General features: G+C 31.4%; 3 protein-coding genes across 4 annotated transcripts; 1 reads left to right on the top strand and 2 right to left on the bottom strand.

Annotated features, from left to right (window-relative positions):
- Window positions 1-50: 50 nt before the first annotated feature.
- LOC120259316 (CDP-diacylglycerol--serine O-phosphatidyltransferase 1) lies at window positions 51-6,893 on the bottom strand. Of its 2 annotated transcripts, none has more exons than XM_039266902.1 (13): window positions 6,737-6,893; window positions 5,091-5,273; window positions 3,832-3,897; window positions 3,535-3,594; window positions 3,111-3,201; window positions 2,480-2,534; window positions 2,296-2,375; window positions 2,063-2,179; window positions 1,863-1,947; window positions 1,213-1,292; window positions 672-925; window positions 488-576; window positions 51-421 (listed from the first exon to the last, which is right to left on the bottom strand). In XM_039266902.1, the coding sequence occupies exons 2-13, from the start codon at window positions 5,252-5,254 to the stop codon at window positions 294-296; spliced, it is 1,269 nt and encodes a 422-aa protein (XP_039122836.1). In that variant the 5' UTR covers window positions 5,255-5,273; window positions 6,737-6,893; the 3' UTR covers window positions 51-293. The 2 variants fall into 2 exon arrangements, with proteins under 2 accessions (XP_039122836.1, XP_039122835.1); XM_039266901.1 differs by having other exon boundaries at window positions 1,213-1,304; window positions 6,737-6,891.
- A 7,238-nt stretch (window positions 6,894-14,131) lies between these two features.
- LOC120257848 (B3 domain-containing protein Os11g0197600-like) lies at window positions 14,132-17,629 on the bottom strand. The gene is made up of 6 exons (XM_039265131.1): window positions 17,471-17,629; window positions 16,953-17,385; window positions 16,676-16,870; window positions 16,356-16,559; window positions 16,104-16,267; window positions 14,132-14,554 (listed from the first exon to the last, which is right to left on the bottom strand). The coding sequence occupies exons 1-6, from the start codon at window positions 17,555-17,557 to the stop codon at window positions 14,276-14,278; spliced, it is 1,362 nt and encodes a 453-aa protein (XP_039121065.1). The 5' UTR covers window positions 17,558-17,629; the 3' UTR covers window positions 14,132-14,275.
- Window positions 17,630-22,828: 5,199 nt separating this feature from the next.
- LOC120259220 (E3 ubiquitin-protein ligase RHA2A) lies at window positions 22,829-23,405 on the top strand. Its single transcript, XM_039266790.1, has one exon. The coding sequence runs from the start codon at window positions 22,857-22,859 to the stop codon at window positions 23,316-23,318; it is 462 nt and encodes a 153-aa protein (XP_039122724.1). The 5' UTR covers window positions 22,829-22,856; the 3' UTR covers window positions 23,319-23,405.
- Window positions 23,406-23,974: the final 569 nt, after the last annotated feature.

The raw sequence follows: 23,974 nt of genomic DNA, 5'->3' as shown, positions 1-23,974 counted from the left end.
AGCATAATACACAACATTATTCTGTTTCTAAGTTTCCAGAAAGAACAAGATTGAAACTGAAAAATGCTCAATTTACTGAGTGAATAGCAAAAATACAATCTAGTTGATCAGAATGCTTCAACAGAAATCATGAACAGAAGAAAATAATTGCCTACATGCTGGATGACCAACTGATTTCCCGGTCTGAACCAGAAGTTAAAAAAAATTTACAATAACTTATGTACAGCGTTTCTATATGTTGAGGAAAAAAAATTAAGAATGGTGTTACAAAAATAATACGCATCTAATGACAGTTATTGCCTCTTTTTTAATAATGTTCGATGAATTTGCCACGTCCAACCAAGCAAGAAAACCACGAAAGACACCCCTGCAGTTGTCCAGAAAAGTACCAACCATGACGGCATGGGATTCGGGAAAAGACCTGCACAAAAGGATCATTGTTTACAAACCATGCAACAGTTAATCATATGATTTGATAACTGCTCACCGTGACCGAACTTTATACAAATCAGAAGCTCGACAATGCATATAGCCAGGGAAAGCCAACAGAATGCTCCGACCTTTTTCACCGGCTTTCTGAAAACATTCATGAACCAAAATCTAATGTTAGCTGTTAGTCGCGTCTTCCAGTGATGATTTTTATATAAAAGTTGCTTGACAAGAGTGATAACCTGTCTTGCAAGTAAGAGTTATACTCGCGGATGGTGGGTATCGCAATTAACCACCAAAGTATCAAGCGATACACAACTACGGGATTTCGAGGAGGAACCCACAGACAGAACTTAAGAAAGAAGGTGTTGAGTTCGACGGTCATAAACACCACACAAAGACTTGACACTTGGATGAACCTCCATGGTCCCTGAAGGGGATGCCACTCGTCTTTGTCCCATTGTGCTGGAGTGAACTGGCCCAATGTTCTTTTCACCTAAGAGTCCAGCCAGACTGAAAAGGGTTAATCGGAGAAATGTAAACGATCTAAAAACATAACAAAATTGAAGCAAATATATGGATCATCATAGCTGCTAATATTAAAGCAAAAAAGTGTGAGTCAAGGAGTGTCCATAGCTGGGAATTTCAGTGTGAACTAGATAATTGACATTAAGGAATAACTCCAAAGAACCTCAAATAACTCATTCACGATTTACAATCATACTTGAAGTGAACCACGACAATCATTTGTAGGAATAAAAAAGAATTTCTGAAAAAACTTACCTTACCAAAAACACTCGGTTGCCTGCTTATGCCAACCCACTCGTAGGTCTTCCCATCAAAGTACCTAACTGTACGCATTCCTGCCCAAATACCTAGATAATGAAACCACAACGAATCATCTCACAAGAAACAGACAAAACACAACACCTCATTAATGAATCCAGAACTTACGAACTAAACTGTATACAATCGATAGTAGAAAGTGCAGTATTTTTCATAATGGCTGATAAAAATTTAGTGGTAGAAGACAACCAAATGAATAAATCGAAAGAAAAAATTTTAACATGTTCTAAAAGATAACTCAGCCAAGGTAGTTATTGTATGAAAAGTACATGGTTCTAAATCCTAAAACAGATGCTCTGAATGTGAAATACGATATGAGGTGCTGATAGAATCCGAGTCAAATTTCATGAGATTCAATCATACTGCATGACACATACTAGATTACTATGAGAATAAAAACCTAATTTGTCAAAAATCGCTTTGAGTTTCAGTTTCCTTTGTCTGTTTAACATATACAATCTTTAGGCCATGCAACATTTTAATGACAAAAAAAGAAAGAAACAAAATTATTTGGAAAGAAAAGCATTATTATCAGAAAACTAACTGATATCCAAAAAGCAGGTTAAGATTATGGCTAGGTAACTTACCAAACCAATTGCAGAGCAGTACATCCAAAATAATACTATCCCACCAACACTCATTGAAATTGGGCAACATATGGCGAAACGTGAGCTGAAGAGTGTCACATACATCTCACTCTCAGAAGAACAGAAAAGATTTTGATATTTGGAAAGTTTGTGAATATAACTAAATTTGTAAAAGATAAGATGAACAATTTATAACTGACCTCCATTAACTCAAACCCAATTGACAATACCCACAGAAGTGGTTCATTTCTTATCATTATGGCCTTTCCCCACCATCCAAAAATGTGAGCAAGAACAAACTCATCAAACAATGTTTCCTAAAAACATTTAAAATAAAATTCAGAAATTTACATAATTATTAAGCTGATCGAAAATAAAAATAGTAAATCAAATCAAGATTTGAACTAGGTTGATGGTTACGAAGACATCATACATAAACATTGATAAACCTGCTTTTGGGATTCTCTGGCACATAGATCCGGCAATCAGCTCCATATGATCTTTCTGGTAATTCTGCAGAATTGTGAACAAAAAGAAAATAAAAATTGAAAGCTCTGTTACAAAAAAAAAAAAAGCTAATTATCTGATAGAAAATGTGTGAAACAAGTCAATTTTACCAACTCCAAGATCAGGGTGAAGAAATTTCATAAAGGCCCGAGCGTCATCACGGTTCTGAAACAAGAATAGCTTAATAAGTTAATAGCAACCGTAGAACTAAAGGAAACATGCAGCTGTTTCAAATAACCAACAAAGTAGTTATTCAATATAAAATATGTTCATGTTATTCATATTATTCACCACTTAACTGTTAGAGATGTATGTGATGTCAACCAGAGCATAAAACAGAAAAACAAAAAAAACAAAAAACAAAAAACAAAAACAAAAAACAAGTGCACTTCCCCGATGAGCTTTTTGGCACATTATGAACAGAAAAAGGAGTTCATCTGATTTCTTAAGGAAGTTTGTTGATGAACGAGTTCTACATTTATTATACATTACAGGAATGAGTCAGCAAAAAATGTAGTCCAACAATTACACACAAAGGGGGGATGAAGAAAACTTCAGTAGCACTACTAACTATTGTCGGTAAAATCCATACAATTAAATGCATTCAACTATGGATAGCTTTGATAAGAAAGAAATGTATTCAAAATGGTGGTATTAATTTCTAGAACAAAAAATAAAACCACCCAAACTAATCAATTCTGATCATTGTGCAAAATATGAAGCACAAAAAAAGAACCAAACCTGGAAGAGCAAAAAAGTGAGGGCAACAAGGTAAACAACAGCCATCCCATGAACCAATCGCCAAACAGCAGGATGTGGCCTAATGAGTACCCTGAAAAAGAAGTTGTGATTTGGCTTAAAGTTTCAGAACTTGATTCAATCATTAGAAAGTTTAAGTAACATGATTTCTTTACTAGGCATGATTGTTTTGGAGATAACTAATTTAGTCATGGTAAGGAACAAATTTTCTTCCCAATCCTAGCAATTTCATTTATAAAATGGTATGCATTTGGAGAAAATTTAGCTTCAATGTAGAATAAAAAACAAATAAAATGAGACAATATTTCAAATGTAATTGAAGATCCTAAAGTTAAGTCAATGCATTTAGCAGCCCAGGAGGTCGTGAATGAAATATTGAAACTAGCAAATGATAATTCTTACTCACGTTGAAGGTGCTTGAAGCAAACAATATGCAAGAAAGACTGCAATCATTGCCCAAATGCCCCTAATAAGAGAAGAGAGAGATGTCAAAAATAATTTAATTTTAACAAAAAGTATATATTGCACACCATAATTCTATAAAATGCAAGAGAGGGAAATACAAGAAAAAATAATTCTATAAAATACAAGAAAACAGTAGGAATCTCCTACGCATTCACATTAAAGATTAGGTATAAAACTGAATAAGGAAACCCAAATGAAGGTAAAAAGGTCACAAAAGGTTACATAACAAAAACCATACCTCTTCACAGATGTAACACAGTCATATGATGCTGCACTTGTTGGGTCCAATGCTCCACTTGCCCAACTGAACAATATAAATGATCAGCACACAATTAGGAATTTATTCAACAGATGAGAGATTATGTAACAAAGAGAATAACACTTGCATCAGCAAGTCAAAGCTGATTGATTAAACGGAACCTACTACACATTCCATTAAATACTAAATGGCCAACACAAACATTTCATTGTTTACAGAAGTTTTAAAGCTACTTTCACAATAGGTCAAAAGAGAACTAAGATCAGAAAACTTCTGTGCTCAGAACAACTAAATGTTTAGGATAACTTTTTCATTATGTTATGAGCACATTGCAGAAATTAGTACAGTTTGAACCTTTTTCCTCTCTCTAGTGCCACATGGTTTATTTCCTGGACCACCCATAGCCCTAATTCAACTTGCATGGCAATCCACAAACGGCTAATGTTTGTAGCTTGACTCCTCACCACCTTTTATACCTCACTAACATCAGAGACTTATGAAATGTATTGATATACAGCTCTACCAAATCATCCTCCAAGTTAGATATGAAGAACTTGCAAAAGAAATCATGTCCATATCCAAGAAAAATATACTTAATGATTAAAACTAGGGTATATTATACCAATTGTGCTTGATCTATAACTAAATACAAGAAGCATAAAAAAATCATATGCATGCAGAAATTTTTTATAATAATACCATATGGGTGATTTGGGTGATTTGTGCTGCTTCTATCCCCATGGGGTTCAAATAATTGAGACAGTTATATTAGAAGCAGGACAATATGACCAAGGTCCATTATCTTATACTACTAACTTAAAATGCGCTTCAAACAGAGCCTCTTTTACACTTATTTCTAGATCTTGCCATATGGCACTTACCAAGCTTTTTCAGCCACCAATAAACCTATCCAATAATTAGTCCTTCTTAATGATCACCAAGAGTTAAAATCACATCAAAGACTTTCTTTTCAACTTCAAGAAACTATAAAAATCACGTCTTCAATATCAGTTCCAAATACCTTGTATTGATTGTCAAATCTTTGTTTTGCCAGATAATACAATATAATTTTGAAGTTTGAAAATTAACATATCACTGTCTCTGACCTTAATTAACACCAAAATTCACAAGAGGAACATATGACTTAATCATAGTTCATAAGACTTTAGGGAGAAAATATCACAGACTACATGACTATGTGAATAAAAAATTATAAGCGAATAAGTATAATAGCTCACATTAAAAGACATGCACCAATAAGTAGCATGGAAATTGTGCGGGGCTTGTAAGCCCATGCAGTCCATGGGTCAAATTCACCAATATCTGCGTGCAATTTTGCACAATTAGGTTTTTGAATGGTATCATTTGTTGTTCTCATATTACTTAGTCCATTGACCTCCATAGATGGAACTCCTCTATTCCTGTTCGAAAAACAATAAAGGATATCTTCAAATTAATTGTAAAAAAATGACAATGAAGCTAATATTTAAAAAAAAAATAAGTAAAAGCAACAGAATTACTTGCTTGTCCAATAAATTGAATGTTAGTTCAGATGGTTAATTAGATAAAATTTCTTCTCTCGGGAGAGGTCCAGTCAAACAGATTTGAATATTAATATTGCCATGTGATCATATCAAGTATCAACCATCCCAGATAGCAAGTCAAAAACATGCTGGAAAAAAATATAAACCCAACTGGGCATCCGTTCCAGGTACATAATATTATCATGTAGAATTAACAACATTATCACTTCCCTAAGTTTGAACAAAACCAAAACTCAGGCCAAAGAAAGAGTACTTGCTGAAAAACAAAGACCCTCCTAGCTAAAGGTTGGGGAAAAAAATACGATGAGACATAAATTAAAAAAAAAAACTTATTTTATGAGGTAAAAAGAAAAAAGAACCCAAAAAATCTATAGAGAAAAAAATCAGATCCCAATTAATTGGTGAATTATCATCCACAGACATATATATCTGGACAAAGAGATACCAAGCAAGTGCAAGTTGACCAAATCAGAGCCTCCAACAAATGTCTGTTGTGTTCATGATTAAATTCAAGACAATAAAATTCACAGACAATTATAAGCAGACCAAGTCACAGGACAATTGAAAAAGGGGCAATATTTTGATCAATTAAAGACTTCAGCAAGACACATGTTGAGGTCACCATCAAGCCATAAAATTAGTTTACATATATAAAAACAAACAGCACAACACAGAAAAGAAGGATCAAGATCATTGAAGATGCAATGTAAACACTGTTCACCTAAAATACTGTAGCTGATGAACCCAGAAACCACCATAGAGATGAAAGCTAAGAAAAAAAACATTCAAGCGACCAATGAATCTGAATACGAAGCAAGTTCAAACAGAAAATACGCATTCTCAAGAAAAACTAGAGAGCAACCGCAGGCAGCCCAGATCAAAAGCAATACTTGTTGCTGGAATAGAACTACCAAAAAGACCAAGATATCACTTTTGAAGCACCCATCATTATCCATCCAAAGAGCATCATCAACTACATGCATAAGCCCATTGCAAAGAAGCCCAAAAGAAGAAATTTTTATCCATTCAGCAGCATCACCAACACGAAAGAACCCAAATTCGGAGTGAAAAACAAAATTAAATCGAATTCTAATCTAGACTCAAATCTCCCAGTAATTACCAAAAAGAAAATTCAATCAAAATCCGCCGCCACCTCCACAAACCAAAAGAAAACACAAATTAATCAACAAAATCAACAAGAATAAGAAATTAACGAAACGAAACCGATAGGATAAGAGCCGAACCGAGAACGCACACCATCTGACGCACAGGAACAAAGAAAAAGGGCCAAAAAAACAGCTGAAAAATAGATTAAGAAAAAGATACAAGTGATTGCATACCGTGCCACTGCGGCGATAGCGTAGAGCCCAATGATAAATTCTCGATCAAAACGAAAAGGAAATCGAGAGAGAAATGGAAATCCTTCGGAGATGAAGAGAAGAGAAGAGAAAAAAAAAAAAAATTAGGAAGGAAAAAGGCGGTTCCTTTATAAGCGCATATTAATTTATTATGTGTAGACAAATTTTCAATTAACCCCTCGTATTTCTTTATATTTATACTCACGTGGGGCAAGACGACAAAACTACTTGGGCCGTACGATCAGAAGACGAGGAGATCAGGACCGTTAAAAGAGGGAGAGAGAGAGATGGTCAAAGTGGGAACAGTGAAGGATGGCGTCGTGTTGATATGTGAATTACTTGGGTGAGAGGGCCCCACTTTTTCTTTGGGCTTTGTGTTTTTTCATCTGTTTTTATCTGTTTATTTTAAAAATAAATAAATAAATAAATAAATTATATATATATATAATTAAGTTTGTAAAATGACGTTAATGGATATGAGTGTCCAATGGACCAAGATTAGGTCGGTCATTTCATTTGGTGGGATTTTGAATATGCTAGAAAGCTTAGAATGATTGATTGGGATATTTGAATAAACTTTTGAATATTCTTGGCTCTTATAATATTAATAATTATTTATGTCTTTTTTTTAGATATTTCAATAAATAATTATTTAAAAATAGAATATTAGAAAATTGTTATGGATGGTAATATTTGGATATAAACAAATAATGAAGTGAAGTTATTGCAAAAAAAAATAAAATAAAGAAAAAGAAATAGATGGTAATAGGTGTAAATAAATAGAGTCCCAAGGATCTTGGCATTATTAATAATATGGAAAAATAAAAAAATTTGATAAATTTAATAGTAAATATTGTATGAATTTTGAGATTATAAAAAGGCAAAGAAAAATAACTACTAGTTTTTTTTTTAAAAAAAAAAAGCAATAACATTTAAAAAGAAAAATAAAACAATGGTTCTCACACCATAGCTAAGAATTTTATAATATGAGAAGTTTCCTATTTTTTGCCTTTTAAAACAAATTTAACAAATATATAAGGCTATAAAAAGTAAAGATTGTAGAGATATATATATACACTAAAAAGATACGAACATTGCAAAAATCCAATTAAGAAACTCTTTTGGTTTTTTTCAACAAAAAAGAAAAAAAAATGGATTTTGGACTTGGGAGAGTTTTCAAAGGGCAAAATCGTCATTTCAGTGAGGGCATCGAGGAGACAAAGCCCACGTGTGGCAAGCGGCATGTGCGCCCCATTTGGAGGGACGCGGCCCCCAATATTTCAAAATCCCCAAAACACCCCTTATTATTTTCATTAATTAAAATTTTTTAAAATAACAATCGAAGTTATGGAAAACAAGATTCAAAGTACCAAACAAAAGAACCAAAAATAGTTTGAAAAGAAGATAAATGAGACTCCATATATAAAAAATATATATGGTAATTTTATTAATAATTTGTTAATAATATGTTATTTGATTAATCAAAATATAAATCTAACAAGTCATAATATTGTTTCACAAGATGTGAGATATATTTCAGTGGTTGGATTGCAATATTCCTTATATTTCAAATTAAATGTATTCATTTGAGTTACATATTATAATTTTTAATTGTTAAAATAATATAATTTTTGCTATAAATCATCTTGACCCGTTTATATCCTCAAACAAAAGACAAGCTCAAACTTCAACTCACGTAAATAAGGACACAAATATTATGTGGTATTAACTCTACATCTGTACATATCTCTGACACATGATTTGTTCATATTTTATCAAAATAAAAATAATAATAATCATAATAATAAAATTGTTTACAGTGAGAGATTTACATAACCGATTTTTAATTACATCAAAGATTATATATATATATATATATATATGATGGGAAGATGAAGGAGAAGGGACAAGAAACACAAGTTAAAAGAGTGTGATGCATATATGATATGTTGGCAAGCACCAAATCAAAAGAATAATATGACAACTTTGAATCTTTGATTGTTTCTTAATCTTGTTCTTAAAGAAGATTAATTAATTAGTATGGATGAGTCAATGATTCCTTTGTTTATTTTATTAAACAAACATTGTGTTTTGTCTCCTTCTTGCTCCATCATAAATTTCAATTTAATTATATACCTTACATAAATAACACAAGATCGATGGTTGTTGGCTACAACAAAAGGTCTTAATTTTATAGTATTATTATTTTATATAAATATTTAAAAAATCTTATGGGGATAATAATGAAGTAGATGAAGAAGTGGTTGTATGTTTCATCTAATAAATCCTATGTTTTTTTAAAGCTAACTTTTTTAATTATTAGACAATGGAGTTGTTAGACGACAAATCATAGAAACCAAAAAAGGTGGTGAGTATTAACTCAAATTAAAAGAAATCAAGCCTCAATTAAATGTTAATTTTTAATTAATAAAAAACTTAGTGCACATGTCCCACTCATGAAAGAGAAAGTTATGTTGTTTAGTATATGAACTCTTTATCTATTTGATGTTAATGTTTTTGGTGGCTTATATTTGATCATATTATTATTATTATTGTTGTTAGGTTTAGTTTGAGAGCTCTATGATAGTTCAGTGCACTAATTGTGGTTCTCTCTTAATGTCCTTTCTTTAGTTTTGAAAGCTATGTGCACTTCATGTGGCTTCTCTTGCTCACCAATCTTTTTTGACTTTATAGAAGACATAGCATAATGCCTCTACCTTCTAACTATGCCAATCATACACTGGCTAACCTTTTACCTTTTTCTTTTTAGAGAAATGGAGAAAATGATTGGAAAGTGATATATCACACATATATATATATATATAGACATGCATATATATCATGCAAGCTAATTTATATTTTATAATAATATTATTATTTTGACTAGATTTATATTAAATCTGATTTGTAATACGGTTTTATATTTCCTCTATGTAAAAACTCCGTAAATCTTTTTTAATAGATATGATCAAAGATCAAGAGTCATCAAAATGTCTTACTGTAAAAGAGAGATCAAAATGATTTTTGTTTTCTATTTTCACATTTATTACCCATATAATTCAACTAGAATTTTTAATGTAATAGTTAAATAATATAAGTTAATTTTTAATTAAAATTTAATTTGATTAAATCTAATTGTCTAAGAGTCAATATAATGGTAATGATTAATTTAGACATTTAACTATATTAATAATGTTTGTTTTCATATACCTCATGACGTATGTGTGCATACACACACAAAATATATGTATATATTTTTTTCATAACTTGAGTACGTCACACATATTATTTGTGTCAATCATGTACTGGGAGGGAGTTAAACTATCAACCTCCACTATAAGAGTTAAACATTTTTCTGCCCAACATGACGATATACCTAAAAAAATTAGGTTTACGTATATTCCTCCATAAATTGCATATATGTCATATGTGATCATTAAAATCATAATTTTATATATAACACTATAACAGTGTACATTTCCATGCATAACCCCAAAATATTTGTGCACAAAGTCACCTACATCCTTTCAAAATACCATTTGCATGGGTGTATATATTTAAAGATGCACTTGTATAGGGATATATAAATATACATATATAGGATTTTAATGGCCATGTATTGGGAAAAATGCACATTTACATGGCAAATCATACAAAACATTAAAAATTAAAATTAATAAATTACAAAGGAAAATGTTCACCCAATTCTCCTGTTACAACGAAAAGAGTAGTTTTTTTTTTACTAGGTGCATCTCATGCATCTATTTTCATCTCATACTATTAACCATATTAATAATTTTGAGATTTTCATTCAATAGTGTTAAAGGTAATTTTCTTAAATCCTATATAACATATTATATATAGGGTTAAAAGTTGGTGATAATCCTTCAAATTAATTGAAACAATTGTTCATTTTGATAACTTAAAAAAAAAACCATTTTAGTCCTGCAAGCATATATATATATATAAATAAATATATATTTGCATTTTGGTTCCTCTTTCAAATTATATAAACTAAGTGGTGATATAATGATTTATGTGGCATCTCATGTGTCAAACTAGTACGCCGCATGTCATTAAAAAATTTAAAATGTTAGTATTTGAACGCTAATTAAGTCTTAAGCCATCTTAGATTTCAATGATTCATGATATTTTACATCATTTTTGGTACTTTGGAAAACATGAGGAATTAAGGACCAAGTTTACTAGCTATAATTATATATATATATATATATATGCATGTATATTGTGGATGAAGCACATGCATTAAAAAAAAAAAAGAATGTTTTGAATACATAAACTAAGAAAAAATATCAAAATATATTTACACACATATCATAAGTGAAAGTGCCAAGGTATAAATTCTTAAAAACATACATTATTAATAACAAATAAAAGTTAAAAGTTATAAAAAAATCAACCTCTTGACTAATTGGTACTCGGATTCCCTGTATATGGGTGAGGTCATGAGTTTGACTCCCCATTACCATAAAACGAGAGTGGATGATATTATTAAAAAGCCCACGCACATTCTTGACATGTGGCTAGTTAGCTTCTCCACTTCTATAATAAAAAAATTAATAAACATTAAAAATAAAGAATATTTTGAATACGTAAATCAAAAGAAAATAGGAATATATATACACACAAACCATATCATACATCAAACTGGCAAAGTATAAAAATAACTGAAAATATATTATTAATAACAAATACAAGTTAAAAGCTATAAAAAAAAAGCCACCATCTTGTCCTATTGACACTCGGATCCCCTATATATAGTGAAGTTACGTATTCGACTTCCCACTGACACAAAGTGAGGGTGTATGATATAATTAAAAAGTCTGTACACATCCTTGACATGTGATTAGCTAGCATGTATCTCCACTTTTGTCAATATATATATATCCAATCTCATCCACTCCTCCCCATACACATATATGAAAGCAAGGCTTGTTTTTACCAAAATTCACTATTGATGAGTAATTCTAAGATGAACATATTTTATTTTTATAAGTTTCATTCAATTTTAGTGATTTGTCTAACAAGGTAAACTATTATATTAATTTATCCTCATTTTTGTTCTAAAACTTTACCCATTCTACTTTTTATCCTTTTATTTCCCTTCCTTCTGGCATTGGATCCAAACATCTTTTCAATTTATTAAAGTTCAATGGGTCCATTAGATTATATAACCAATATCATTACACAAGTGAGGTGATCATACCATATCACAATATGAACACCACAACAATGACATCATGAAATAGACAATTAAAAAACTCAACATTTGATGAATGATATGCAAGCATGACACATTCAAAAGTACAGTACATCCAAACATTAAAAGACATTGAAATTTGGTTGTACAGTAATTCATCCTGCTGAAGTAGAGATAAAAGATAGAATTTAAGTTACCATGAATGATGCATGCACGCATGCATCCATGCAATTATACAAGTCTTCAATCTGTCCTTGCAAAGCTTAAAAAGGGATATATTTAGTAGCAGTCTAAGTGGTCCGCCCAATTCCAAGGTGGGCTCTCAGGTTAGCTGTGTCTATGCTATGCATTAATTCACTCCCACATCTCCAAAAACTTCAGTTAATTACTATTCAAAGTTTCCAGCACTTCACCACCACCACCACCACACACTGCCACACACTGCAAAATCATTTATATTCTTCTTCATATATCTCTCTCAAGTGTCCTTCATGACTGCAGGACTAGTCCTTTGAGTGCTTGAGAATGTCCATCCATGGAGGGCATAATCCATTAACCAGAGGGTATATACATATATGTCAATAAGTTACTTGGTGATTGACTGTCTTTATTTCTTTCTTTCCCTTATGATGTGCCTTTTTTGGGCCTGAAAAGTGGTGGTGGAGATCTATCAAACATAAAGGTGTTTGGTGTTGAGTAGACACTCTTTTTATTTTATTTTTAATTTGCAAGGACTTTGATCTTTGATTTCTGTAAACTAGATTATTATTAATACTGTTAAGTGTGTTTAATTAAGTATGGATCAAATGGCAGTGAGGTGGGAAAGAATCTCAACATCAACAAGAAGAGGTACACATGTGAATGGTTTTTTATAGATAGATATATTATATATATAGAGATAGAGAGAGAGAGAGAGAGAGAGAGAGAGAGATTAAGATGATGGTCTTAAAAGCTCAACTGCACTTTAAAGAAATGGCAGGTTGGAAAGGTCATGAATGATTGTCTTGTAAGTGAAATAAAAAGCTAGCTCTGGCCAATCTGTACACTTTCTTTTTTAATATTTTAAGGAAATTACATGCATACCCTCTATATATATATATTTATGGCAAAATAGACAAACTGCATCAAGATGATAAATTAATATTTTCAATCTAACTGTATACATGAATCTTGCACTAGTTAAAGTTACAAACTTACCTTTTAGATAAGAATATGAACACTCCGAATAAAAAATTTGGAGCCTATAGATCAAGAAATTAATGGCAAAATATTATTTTTATTAGTTGTGTGTGAATATTAATTTTTTGAAGATAATAATATATATATATATATATGAATGAATGGTTATTATAGAGATGGCAGGGCAGGGGGGGGGTGAAAAGGAAATGAGAAGAGGGACAAGTAGGATTTGGGAGAAGATGTGTAGTGTGAGTTTCCAACAAAATGGTTATTCTCAAACTATTATTATTATGCCTTTGCAAGTTGTATGGTCCTGCCAACCTTTCATCATTCTTTACTGTCAAGAGTTGTAGCCTCATGTCATCAACAACTGGATTTATTTATTTATTTATTTTTAAGTGGTTTAATTGGATCCAATCTTTAGCCTTTTTTTAAAAAACAAAAAACTTGGAGGTTTAGCTTGATAATATTAAATTAATCATTTATTTAATTGTATGATAACATAATTTGCTAAGGACGTATATATTTGTTTAGCTCAAATTAAAAAATAATCAATAACCACATGTACTGAATTTATAAATTAAAAAAAAAAAGCAGCATAGTTTATACAAACTTAAAATAATAATTTTGTCTTTACATGTCTGTATTTTCATATTTTTTTAAATTCTAATACAAACACATGAGACATATAGATAGTAATTTAGTAAATCTTAATTTAATTCAAAACCTTATAGAATTGTTGAGTTAATTTGACTAAAAAAAAAACTTTATTAATAAACTCTTGTTACATTTATTTAATTTGATCGATCAGAAATTATTCATTTTTAATAATCCTATTCCGTCGGTTCGATTAGTATAAATTGCAAACTAAACTATTTCGATTTTATAAAATTTCAAATATAAAACAGATTTCACCACCACCACACCTCCCCTTAAACAAGCATGACCCATAAACTCAACTTACCAATGTAAGCAAATGGGTGAAATTTCAGCTTGATTAATCAGAAAAGTTGATGATTATGTCTTCGAATAAAAAAGAATAGTTATACAACAGAGCTTCAGAACACCTCGGCTTTTTAGCTCAATTCAATGATAGAAAACAATACAAATACAAATAGTAATCAAAGGTCTTTTCTGCGAATTCGAACGAGAGGTGAGATCTCCTCCACCACCCTGTAGATGTGAACTCGCATTTCGTACTCTTTAATTAGTTCGAAGATGCACACATCATCCTTTTCGATGTTATGATTGCGAGAGAATTTCCCCCAGCCAGCACTAAACCCGCCACGCCTACCGTAGGAGTTGTACATTATTGGCCATCGTTTCCCCTCTGAATCCCAAAGAATCATTTCTGTTTTTGTTTCAGGGAAGTATTGCTTTACAAATGTATGCGGCACATTCTGCAGACAACATGAATACAGAAATTTGTAATGAAAGTCGAGAACTTTAACTCATCGATGACAATGTGCAATGAGTATGAATACAGGAAAGACCTCCAAATGTGTTTTACAACAACAGCTTCAGTTTGAGAACTAAAGAACTAAACGAGACAGTCTAATTCGTGTAATGCATCTAATCACATGTATAAGAAGATAAGTATCTGTGAATCACTCTGTCAGAAAAGAAAATAAGTCATAGACATACATACTTCGCTTTCTGAATTAGAAACGAATACGGTCCTTCAAATTCAGCCTGTGATTATGATAAAATGAAGCAGTACAAGATCAACTTTCGGATTGCATGTTACCTTATCATTAATGAGCGTAGATCATATTTACAGAAACACAAGGGAAACTTCATTTTCTGACCCATTTATTTTCTCTCAATTCAGTGCACAACCATAAGTGTTTTTGAATGTGGTCTTACCATAAAACAACCAAGCATAGGTTCAGTTTGCAGCTTATGATGCTATGATATGTAATATAACTACATACAGAAAAAGTTTGATCTGCCATTTTGGATTGGTGAATTCACAACACTGTCTTCACAAGAAAAAAAACGATGTATCATTCTCTCACTTGTTCATGAAGCAAATGGCATAGATCAAAGTAGATAACTAATCTACAACTTAACTTTTAATCTAATTCTAGGTCAAATGATCAGCAACTATCTGGTTGATAAGCACATTCATTCAAAACATTGGCATACTTCATAAATTAAATCACAATGCCACGCAAAGATTGTCTGCCAATTCAAAAGAATCCCAAAACCACAAATGGCAGAATCAGTTGGTGTCATACAGATTGAATTAGGAGATGACCCCAGTTCAGGGCCAGTCGCCATAGATTCCATCTTAAATTTCAGCTCTTACTCAAGGACACAATAAGGAGCAGACCTCAAAAGAAATCAGATTAGGTTCCAATGAACAACACGAACACACTAAGAAGCCTAATATTGTGCCATGGGGCCCTTCCGCATGTGACATTACTTTGCTGAACAGAAAGTGCTTGATCCACCAATCAATTGTGAAGTGATCCTAATATTGGATTTTGAGAATTCAAAACATATGTATATAAAATAATGGCATTCACTGAAGAGCTTGCCTAGAAAGGAAATTCTCAGTCTCTACAAATATATTTGCCTGTCAAACATTATTTCCATTACAGAAGAAACAGAGGACATAAAAATTTAAGCCTTCCTGTTAATAAATAGTAACTTTCATCCAGAGAGCCATAGATGCTGTTTTGCATTCTCTTGTTTTGTAAATATAGTATACACCAAAGATGATTTATTATACTATTTCTTGGTTACTACCTGCAGTCCATTAAAGCAAAAATTTAACCAAATATAACAGACTAATCATATCCTAACAGTGAAGCAAGAAAATAGATAATTCTTCCATGAAGTAAACGCATTAAAGCAGTTGGCAGCACTGGAGAAACAAAGAGATACCACCAATTACTAATGCAGGGATGTACAGTAGCATGAGAAGTGAGTTTGAGGATTTACCATGAAAAAACTAGAATAAACATAAGCTTCCCGCATGACCACTGCAAAGAAAGGATTCTGAGAGTTGAATGATTTCGCCATTTCAATAGTCCTATCCATTTCATCTTTTGTTACAGGCCGTCGTTGGGATAACAGTGATCCCAGTCGCACTAATTTGACATCATCTGCACGAAGCAAAAGCACAAATATAAGAAACCATAATCAGTGCCACAGACCGTAGCTTAGACAACTCAATCAGATTCACAAGCTCACCCTCACTGCATTGAGGTGGTCCACCAGACTCCATCAATGCCAAGCAATTCGATTTAACTTTGCTCTGCACCTTTACGGTGCTCATTTCACCGGAATGGATGAGTTTATTAGAGAGAGTTTCCTCTTCAGTGAAATCGATTTCTTGCTTCACCTTACATTGTGGTTTTGGAGTGGTAGGCTTGATACGCGGAACATAAACAGTCACTGAAATCCAAACCAATTATCAAATACATGAAACAATAAGAAGTGCTCAAATGCATTCACCATTGCAATGCAAGGATCTGAAGAAAATCATTCACTAATAGGAGCCACAAACTCACATTCTCCACGCCGGGATTTTGGTATATATGTTTTCCGGTTTGGGATATTTGAATGCAATTGTTTGCCACAGCTCTTCAGCGTCATCAGAGTACCTGTCCCCTCCTTTGGAGTACTTCCGTCAGCCTCATCAAAACTACTACCACCATTTGCAGCTCCCAGAATTTCAAATGGTCCGGAATGTGAATCACTATGGACTAAAAAAAAATTGAATCTTCTGAAATTATTGAGGACCAAAGATAACAAACAGAAATCAGAATCACATTCACAATCACTCACCAGCCAAGCTGGAACTGACTTTCCTCTGTGAATTATCAACATCAGAAGAATCCCCAACCCTCCTCTTCTTCTTCTTCGCATTCTTTTCCAGAGCTCTCTTGAACAAATCCTTGCAATCATCCTCATCAATATCCTCTCCGAGAACCGTAGCAGCTTGACTCGGCCTAGCACAAAAAGCAACCTCCTTTTGGCAAGCCGTTGAATCAAAGAGCAACACCCTAAAGCTTGAATCTCCTGTGTAGCAAAACACCAAGAAATCCCCCATAACCACAGAGTGATCAGCAACAAACTCCTTCCATCCATTCTCAAACCAAACCCCCCCTGAATTCCTAACCATTTCCACGCACCACACACTCCCACTCGGTCCCTCCAATGACACAGTCCTGGCCTCCTCCTCATGCACGATGTGCTTCAAGAACGCCGGCGGGATCTTCTGCAATAAACGAACAAAAAGATCACAAATTGAGGTCCAACTCATGGTTTTCCAATAAATTTAGGGATCGGAGAGCCCCGAGTACCAAATGCTGGGCCGAGAGGTTCGGAAGAAAGACTTTGAAGAAGGAAGGGCAGCGGAAGGAAGCCATTCCTCGAGCTCCAGCCGCCATTGGAGAGAGAGAGCTCGAGCTCCTCTCCTCCACTCCAACCCCCCTCCAAAAACCCTAATGTCACGAGCTCGCAGATGCATAAACCCTAGAAATTGAACAAGGTGATGAGACGCTGGAACGTTATGTCATGGATTGGCTGGAATCCACTAACAGGATGACTTCTTCCACCCAATAGAATCATAACACGTGGAGACTACACCATGAAATTTCGTGATGTTCTGACACGTTGCACACCTTTTATGGTTTTCTGTTACTGCGTGTTGTTTCGTCAGAGACTCTCTAATTTCGCGGTAGTATATTGCATAACCTTTTTAAGGTAAATGTTTATATGAGGATGCTCTGAAACAGTACTCCTTTTTCCAAATTTATCTATCTTTCTATCTAACTATTTATTTTATTCATTTATTTATTCTTTGATTTTGCATTGGATACAATTTGATTACTTTCCCACCTATGAACCAGTGGGTAATTCATCTTATTTATTTCATTTTTTTATTATTATTATTATTATTATTATTAGTTGTTGTTGTACCTTGGGTGTGAGATATTGGGGAGTTGCATATAAGGAATCCGAGGCCCTGGCACTTACTTGGATTAATGACATTGGTTTTTTTTTAATTATTTCTATATATATATTTTTAAAAAAATAAATAAAAAATAAAAAATATAGACTATAAGAAAAAAAAAATTTACCATATAGTGTGGTATGTTAGTTATTGTATTAAACTTACAAGAAAAATTATATATAGTGAATTTGGCACGTAATAGAATCATTGAGTTAATTTATTTATAAAATTTTCCTAACAAACAAAATTTTTCTCTCAATAAAAACTTATAAAATAAATAAATAAATAGACAGTAACTTGAATTGAAGTTGGAAGAAAAAAAAAATCTAGTTTGTCTGGATAACATTAGGTGGTTTACAAATAAATTAAATATAAATATATATTTAAAGAATTAATATACATAATTCACATAATCTTGCATTTTGTGGTGGATGTCTTCATATGTGAAATTTTAATTGAATTAATAATCAATTTCTTTTATAAAATTTTAACTAAATAGATTAAATAAAAGTTAAAACTCAAACCAAAATGATGGAATTGTAATAGTGATTTACTATCTATGTAGATGCAATGAAATTATAAACAAACCAAGCAAGTCAAACTCTAATACAATATAAACCAAAATTACAAACAAACAATGTAAATCAAGCTCTAATGTCATATTAAATGTAAATTAAAATTGTAAATAATTAAAACAAATTAAACTCTGATAATATGCTAAATACAAATTAAATATAATACATGAGTTCTAATTCAATCCAAAAGCTTAAAAAGAGAAGATGAAAAACCCAAGTTTATATATTTAAATTCAAAATTTTAAATCAATAAAATGTGGAACTATTACTTACACAAATAATAGCTTCATGCATATTTGATTTATTTATTTATTTGTTGATTTTTGTGTTGATAAATTTAATTACTTTCCTTGTGAACCACTTGGTAATTGATCTTTTCAAATTTATATTTATTTTATATTTATTTATATTTTATTTTTTTTTTTTTTGATCCAATGATTTAAAATGTGAAATACTAGGATATGATATGATGTAGATTTTTTATTGGTTGTTTTTTTACATACATAAAAATTTGAATTCAAAACTCATCTGCTTAAAGGACCCAAGACCCTCGCATTTACTTGGATTAATCACGTTGGTTTATTTTTTCCAATTTTATATGTACATATTTTTTATTTTAATTAAAAAGTATGGATTATAAGAAAAAATTTTAATATATAGTGGGATATGTTAGTTATTGTATTAAACTTTCAAAAAAATTATATATAGTAAATTTGGCATCTAGTAGAATCATTGAGTTCCAACTGTGAGAGTCATTCCGTTAATTTAGCTATACAATTTTCTTGACAAACAAATTTTTTCTCTGAATCAAAACTTAAAAATAAATAAATAAATAAATAGACAATCACTTGAATTGAAATAGCAAGAAAAAAATTCTAGTTTGTCTGGACAGTTTAGTTGGTTTGCAAACAAAATAAATAAATAAATAAATAAATAAATATATATATATATATATATATATATATATAAATAACATACATAATTCACATAATCTTGCATTTAGAAGTGGCTGTATTCAAATGTGAAATTTTAATTGAATTGATAATCAATTTTTTTATAAAAACTTTTAACTAAATAGATTAAATACAAAATTTAAATAAAAAAAAATGATAGAATTGTAATAATGATTGATTATCTTCATAGATAGGATGACATTATAATCAAATCAGATAAATCAAACTCTGATACAATGTAAAGCCAAAGTTACAAACAAACAATACAAACCAAACTCTAATACTACATTAGATATAAATTAAAATTATAAACAAACAAAATAAATCAAACTTTGAATATTATATTAAATAAAAATCAAATATAATACATGAGATCGATTCAACCCAAAAGTTCAAACGATGGAAACCCCAAATTTATGTATTTAAATTAAAATTTTTAAATTAATAAAATAGGAACTATTACTTACTCAAATAATAACTTCATGTATTTTTATTAAATTATATTAAAAACAGGTGTATTTGAAGATGATGGAGAGGTGTATATATAAAATTGAAAAGCATGCATGTTTATGCCCTAAAATCTCGGCGTATCACCATCTAATCCTTTATTATTTGAGAAATCTCTAATTAACTCACACTTGCATGTATTTTATAACTTTGGTCATGCTTCCTTTTCTCATTATTTATACCTTTTCTCTCTCACTGGTCTTATATTCCAATCACATTAATTAAAGCTTTTTGCAGCTTGTGGCTTCCGTGCTACTTACGTGGTCGGCTAACTAATCATCATCTTAGTCTAATTATTTATTTAATTAACAATTATTTGCATGATTGTGATTTCTGATCTCTTTTTTTATTTAATTATTGTATTTATCCTTCATCACTAATTAATGATTTTTTAATCAATGGTCGGACTGTCTAACTTTTTTTATAATTCATTTTTATTAATAAATCATTGATTTGTGACCTAAATTTCACTTATTTTTATAATAAAATGTTTAATAATCTTATAATTATGAATATCAAATAATTATATTTATAATAATAAATTTTTTTTCATAAAATAGATATATCATTTTAAAAAAATTTGCACAAATATAAAGATAATATTTTAACGTGTCTGATATCATCATTCTATTTGTTTTTTTTAAGGACAACAAACGCATGTTTCTATGACGCGTGAGTTGATTGTGATATCAACCCGTGCCGTGAGTTAATTCCTCCAATAAAGATTTGAATCTCGTCACTCCGCACTCCACACGAAACACTTTATTTTGGTGTAGCTAATCACTTGAACCAAGTGGTTTTGGTGTTTGAATTGATATTATAATTTGTTTTTTTATAATAATACAAATACTTTACGTATGAGACTCGATAAATAAATCAAAATATCTTCAGTAATTATTATATTTTATTAAATATTTGATTTTTTTTTATATTTTTAATTTTTTTCGCATCACAAAAAATGTGAAAAAGCTAACACTTAACTGATAACTATCATATCAAGAAATCAAGTCAAGTAGCCAATAAAAGCACAAAAAGAAAAAATATAGACTTCTCTATTCCAACACATCTGGAAACCTCCTCAAGCTTTCACACTCTGAACAATCTTGATCATCCTTACCATCAATACACGAATACACACTAATCACCATGCAAAATCAACGGGTAATACATCATCAAAAGACTGTGTATATGTTTCATACCAAACAGCAAATCCAATCACCATCCCCGACCCGCTCACATGAGGCCTCTTCTTTTCTTGTCCACATAATAACTTATTGTAAATTGTATCCTTTTTTTCTTTTTGCATTCGTACCCGCAAATAACACCTTAATTAAACGCCAAAATTAATTAAAAAATTGAGTAACGTACAAAAATGTCCTGCGGAGGATAATTTATGAATTTTCTGTTATATTAAAAATTTTCTTTATACATCATGAAAATTCATTCATTGTTTGTCGACCCCTCTAAAAAAACAAATAGATACTTTGTATATATTTTAAAATTAGATTTATTTATATATATACTCATCTACCTCATATGTACTATTGAAATATATTATAAATTATATAAATATTAATTTTCATAATAATAAAATTAGAATTTTATTTAAATTTCCGAATAATGTTAATTTTCATTTAGATGTAATAAATAAGACTAATTTTTTTTAAAAGCTGTATATATATATATATATATATAAGAGTTGAGTTAATCACTATTAGAAATTTTTAAGATTGGATATAATGAATAAAATAAATTTAACTTTTTAAATATATATATATATATATATAATGAGCATTAATTTTTTTAAAAAAATATTTTTTTATTTAACATATAATAATATATTTTAATAGTACATATGTACTCATTTTAATAGTGCATATGTACTAAAGAGTATATATATATATATATATATGAGCATCCATCATGTACAGATGTCCCTGTTAAACTCTAATTAATATTCACTTTAGCTACCTAATTTATATTGTACTCAATTGTTATGAGCATCCATCATGTACAGATGTCCCTGTTAAACTCTAATTAATATTCACTTTAGCTACCTAATTTATATTGTACTCAATTGTTATATATATATATATATATATATGCAAATGAATTAAATTTTAAAAATAGACATCATCATAGTTATATTAAAAAGGATGACACTCGCATCATAATATCCCTTTATAGCTTGTTAAAACTCACCATTACAATTCAAATCTTGCTCAAACATATATAAATTGTTTACTAGTGAGAAATTTTATCCACCAATGACTATGACTATATATATATATATATATATTGAGAAGTACGTCCGAACACTCAATTACTATGTAGGAATTGGACATAAAAATACCAAACACCCTTTGTAGGGTGGTCCAGTGATGAATATTGAAAACTTAGTAAATGGTCAAATTTATTTATTTTTTTTTAAAAAAGGACACTAGTCATTAAAAAGCAGTCAAGAGGGCTCTTGACTGAAAAATAAAAATTATCTTAGGTCCTTAACAACTAAAATTTGGGATTTTTTTTTTTTTTAAAAAAAAGTGTAACGGTAATTATAAAAATTATAGCGTACTAAAACGTTAAAAAAAATTAAACTATTTTTCAAGGGGCAACATGCAAAAAGAACCGACTATATAAATCCCACCATCGCCCACATTCTCCCCCAAATCATTCGCAATCTCAATCACCGCCGGCGATGGGCCTCTCCAACTCTCTCAGCGACGCCTCCGGCGACTCGATCCCGATCCTTCTCGTCGTTGCGGCCGCCGGCTGGGTCTCCTACCTCCGATCCTTGTTGTTGTGTCTCCTCCACTCTCTCGGCCTCTCTCGCTCCGCCGCCGCCCCAATCCTCTCCGCTGCCTCGGGATCCGGCCTCGCCAGCCTCATCGCCCTCGCCGATACCCTCAACGCCGCTCGTCCCTCCGCCTACGACGGCCCCGATGAGGATTGCGTTGTTTGCCTCTGCGGCCTCGCCCGTGGCGATCGTGTCCGACGGCTCTCCTGCTGCCACGTGTTCCACGCCGAGTGTTTGGACGGCTGGCTCGATCAGATGAATCTCAGCTGCCCACTTTGCCGTTCCCCGCTCGCCGCCGATAGCGATGCCGCCGACCGCCGGATCGGCGCCGAGCTCGTCGCTTGGCTCTCTCCCTCTTACTGAATCCCTCCGTTCCGGTCTCGATCGTACGGCTGTGATGATCTCTGTGTCGTTGTCGTTGATGATGATTATCTCTATCCTGCTTTTAATTTTTTTAGGTTTTTTTGAGGGCTTTTTTTCTGAGCCTTTTCTTTTTGAAGAGAGTTTGAGCTCTTCTTCTTCTTCTTCTGTTTTTTTTAATTTTAATTTTAATTTTTTGTAATTTTCTTTTTGTTTACCTGTTTTTGCGTGATGTGTATTACTGGATATATAGAAATATTATTTAGCCAGCTTTTTTTTTTTCTCCAATTTTATTGCTTTTCTTTAATTATATATATATATATATTTAAAAAAATCAGTAAATAAATGATTTTATTGAACTTGTAATTATTGGCAGTCACTATGAATTCACAATTTAGCTTCATTTATAGATCTAATTATGTTGCAATTTTAACTACTTTCTCTTTTACTTTATTATAATATATTATTGATTATATCAAACACTATATTGAAAATTATGTTGCAAATCTCTCTTCTTAGGATGAATTAAATCCCAAGCATTTAAATATATTTACTAAATTTAACTTAATCTACCACCTATTATTAGTAGGATAGTAATTTTTTTTTTCTTGCACTAGTGAGAAATTAAGTGAGTAACTCCCTCTCACAATATTTAATGT

Source organism: Dioscorea cayenensis, chromosome 4 (assembly GCF_009730915.1).
Source record: "Dioscorea cayenensis subsp. rotundata cultivar TDr96_F1 chromosome 4, TDr96_F1_v2_PseudoChromosome.rev07_lg8_w22 25.fasta, whole genome shotgun sequence".
Taxonomy (NCBI): Eukaryota; Viridiplantae; Streptophyta; class Magnoliopsida; order Dioscoreales; family Dioscoreaceae; genus Dioscorea; species Dioscorea cayenensis.
The sequence above is the reverse complement of the archived record's forward strand: the minus strand, read 5'-3'. Positions and strand labels throughout refer to the sequence as shown.

What these genes read in the sequence shown, in the direction of transcription:
- LOC120259316 (XM_039266901.1), bottom strand. Translation starts at nt 5,254, where the DNA reads ATGGAGGTCAATGGACTAAGTAATATGAGAACAACAAATGATACCATT. An exon ending in TGTGTTACATCTGTGAAGAG is followed by an intron (nt 3,595 to 3,831) that starts GTATGGTTTTTG and finishes TTCTCTTATTAG; the next exon opens with GGGCATTTGGGCAATGATTG. An exon ending in TCACCCTGATCTTGGAGTTG is followed by an intron (nt 2,376 to 2,479) that starts GTAAAATTGACT and finishes ACAATTCTGCAG; the next exon opens with AATTACCAGAAAGATCATAT.
- LOC120257848 (XM_039265131.1), bottom strand. Translation starts at nt 17,557, where the DNA reads ATGGCGGCTGGAGCTCGAGGAATGGCTTCCTTCCGCTGCCCTTCCTTC. An exon ending in AGTCAGTTCCAGCTTGGCTG is followed by an intron (nt 16,871 to 16,952) that starts GTGAGTGATTGT and finishes ATTTTTTTTTAG; the next exon opens with TCCATAGTGATTCACATTCC. An exon ending in ACCACCTCAATGCAGTGAGG is followed by an intron (nt 16,268 to 16,355) that starts GTGAGCTTGTGA and finishes TGCTTCGTGCAG; the next exon opens with ATGATGTCAAATTAGTGCGA.
- LOC120259220 (XM_039266790.1), top strand. Translation starts at nt 22,857, where the DNA reads ATGGGCCTCTCCAACTCTCTCAGCGACGCCTCCGGCGACTCGATCCCG.